This window comes from Etheostoma spectabile, chromosome 6 (assembly GCF_008692095.1).
Source record: "Etheostoma spectabile isolate EspeVRDwgs_2016 chromosome 6, UIUC_Espe_1.0, whole genome shotgun sequence".
NCBI lineage: Eukaryota > Metazoa > Chordata > Actinopteri > Perciformes > Percidae > Etheostoma > Etheostoma spectabile.
The window spans coordinates 23,562,062-23,563,146 of NC_045738.1; the positions used below are offsets into that span (position 1 = coordinate 23,562,062).

General features: G+C 45.7%; 1 protein-coding gene across 4 annotated transcripts in view; it reads left to right on the top strand.

The window, feature by feature from the left end:
* The window catches only part of LOC116690692 (furin-like protease kpc-1), a 298,529-nt gene that overhangs the window by 157,413 nt on the left and 140,031 nt on the right, over positions 1-1,085 (top strand). For all 4 annotated transcript variants that reach the window (XM_032517860.1, XM_032517859.1, XM_032517857.1 and 1 more), the window contains exon 11: positions 639-854. In XM_032517860.1, the coding sequence (XP_032373751.1) occupies positions 639-854 (216 nt within the window). The remainder of the gene's footprint in view (positions 1-638; positions 855-1,085) is intronic.

The following is a 1,085-nucleotide window of genomic DNA, read 5'->3' on the forward strand; positions in this document are numbered from 1 at the left end:
AAAATACAATTATGAACCTGAAAATGAGCAGAATATGAGCGCTTTAAGTTAAAAGCGACCAAATTCTTGGGGCAACCTCTAGCTCACCCAGTGAGAGTGATCGCCCCACGTAGGCTGAGTCCTACAGCGGTGCTGGGTTCCAATCCGACCTGTGGCCCTTTTTCCGCGTGTCAACCCACATCTCTCCCCCCCCTTTCATGTGTATCCACTGTCACTATATTAAAGGGAAAAGCCCTAAAAAATCATCTTAAAAAAATGACTAAATTCTCTAATGTCCACTTAACTATCCTCAAACCTTTTCATCAAGGGTAAAACGTTGCCATTTCTAACTGACTCTATCAAACAAAATAACAACTTGCCTAACATTAGTGACTTAAAAGAATATATTTTTCTTTGAATTGGGGATTTTTTTTCTACACTGAGGAGTTCTATTTTTCCTCCCTAGTATTGAGGCCTATGTAAATAACACAGTGTGCTATATCCTATTTTTCCTCCCTATGTTTGAGCCCTATGTAAATATACACAGTGTGATATAAATTTTCCCATGTGATATTTGACATGTTCTGCTGACCGCTAGATGGAAACATTCTTTATGAAATTCATCTCTGACTTTGACGTGTGTCTGTTTGTGTTATTAGGGCCGAGGTGGGAAGGGCAGCGTCTTTGTGTGGGCGGCAGGTAACGGTGGAATGCAGCGTGACCACTGCGGCGCCGACGGATACGTTAACTCCATCTACACCGTCGCCATCGGCGCTGTCTCTCAAACAGGAAAGCCCACCTTCTTCGGCGAGCCGTGCCCCGGCGTGATGGCCGTCACTCTGACAGGGGCCGGCGTGGGAGGCCCACTACCTCTGGTTAGTGTGCATGTACCTGCTCACACATCTAACAACAGTGTTTATCATTAATGAGTGTGTGTATATGTATGTATGTGTGCGTGCGTGTGTGTGCACAAGCAGCCCTGCTCTTTGGCTCCTGTGAGCTGTGAGAAGCCTGTTAAAGAGCAACGACTGGTGTGATATTTTTAGAGACCTGCCAAATGCCCTAGGTGACTCTTGGGCGCACACACACACACACACACACACACA